The sequence below is a fragment of the Molossus molossus genome, unplaced genomic scaffold, assembly GCF_014108415.1.
Source record: "Molossus molossus isolate mMolMol1 unplaced genomic scaffold, mMolMol1.p scaffold_m16_p_14, whole genome shotgun sequence".
Taxonomy (NCBI): domain Eukaryota; kingdom Metazoa; phylum Chordata; class Mammalia; order Chiroptera; family Molossidae; genus Molossus; species Molossus molossus.
The window spans coordinates 33,833,073-33,834,502 of NW_023425349.1; the positions used below are offsets into that span (position 1 = coordinate 33,833,073).

Here is a 1,430-nt window from a genome sequence, read left to right on the forward strand (position 1 = left end):
AAATCGGACCCCATACCCTTCTCACCTACTGTCTGCAGGGCACTGCTGAACCCACCCAGTTCCCCACTGCGCAGCCAGCCTTCACGCCCCAGGCAGAAGCCACCAAGCCAGGCACTCACGTCCCATCAGAGAGGGAGGTCCCAGGGCAATGCAGAGAGGGCCTGGCCGCTCCCTCCCCCTTGAGTTAGAATCAAGAGCCTCTTCACAAAGCTTCTTGGTACTTTTTATTATTTTGTATTAAGATACCACTGAATTAACTGCAGCCTTATACTGCTTTCTCCAAATGCAAGGGTTTTGCCAGGGCCCCTCCCAGCTGCCCCACCCCCACCCCGAGCCAGAGGGTGTCCGAAGAGGAGCACTTCAGATAGAGCTCAGTGCATCGTCCACGCAGCAGTGTGCGTGACTTCTGGGGCCCGCTGGGAGTTACAGTCACAAGGTGGCATCCACCCCCAAAAGATCACCCCTGCTCTCACCCTCCTCACCCTGCAGTGTGCGCAGAGCCACCCAGGGGTTCCTCAGTCTTCTGTCTCGTTGGTTCACTGGGGCACCATATGCAAATAAAGCCCAAGCAGGACCCAGGTACAGTTGCCAGCCAGCATTCACCACAGAGAGCTGCCCTTCTGCTCAGAAACGTGGGGGTCCACTCCTCCTGGAGGTGGTAGGGTAGGCAGTGGCTGTCACCCACAGGCATCAGTGGTGGCCTCGGTGGGCGTGCAAGTGGGCCCGGTGGAGGCGGTGTTGGTGGAGATGGTGGTGGAGATGGTGGTGGTGGAGGCCCGCGTGGTGCATGTGAGACGCATGGCCAGGACGATGGGGATGGTGCAAGTGTCCCAGGTGGCCCCGGCCCGGGAAGAACCAGGGCTGAGCCCGCCGAACTCGGTTTCTCCTTACAGCTGAACGGTTCATCTCCACATCGTGGTCCTGCTGTTCGCCGTGCAGGCAGGTGGCCAGCAGCAGCAGCAGCAGCAGAACAGCCACAGCAGAGCCTGCGATCAAGCCCACGAGAGTCGTGCTCCCCAGGAGGCCTAGCATCTGGGAGCTGGATAGTGCCCTCTCCTTAGTGGCTCCTGCTGCTTCCTCCCCTTCGCGGCCTCTGCTCAGCCCTCACAGACTGTTGTCTCAGCTCCTGCTGGCTGGATAGCAGCCAGGGAATGTGGACACAGCCTCTCTGGGCTGGAGCTGCAGGCCAAGGGTAGGGCAGGCAACTGTTAACTCTGGGGAGGCCTGAGGGAGGCTGGGTGGGGACAGGACTGTCAGGCGGAGGCTGTGAGGGAAGAGCCCTGAGTCTGGAGACAAGATGTCTAGGCTCCCAACCCTGCTGCCTGGTCAAGTGACCAGGCCAGCGCCTTCCCCTCCCTGGGCCTCAGCTCCCTCCTCTTTTAGCAACAGAAAAGCACAGTGATTAAGAACACGGGTTCTGGAACCACACG

At 60.3% G+C, this 1,430-nt stretch overlaps 1 protein-coding gene across 1 annotated transcript; it reads right to left on the minus strand.

The window, feature by feature from the left end:
- Positions 1-330: 330 nt before the first annotated feature.
- Positions 331-1,165, minus strand: HRCT1 (histidine rich carboxyl terminus 1). Its single transcript, XM_036261873.1, has one exon. It carries the CDS (start codon positions 1,030-1,032, stop codon positions 691-693), a length of 342 nt encoding a protein of 113 aa, XP_036117766.1. The 5' UTR covers positions 1,033-1,165; the 3' UTR covers positions 331-690.
- Positions 1,166-1,430: the final 265 nt, after the last annotated feature.

Coding starts and splice junctions, on each gene's coding strand:
- HRCT1 (XM_036261873.1), bottom strand. CDS start 1,032: ATGCTAGGCCTCCTGGGGAGCACGACTCTCGTGGGCTTGATCGCAGGC.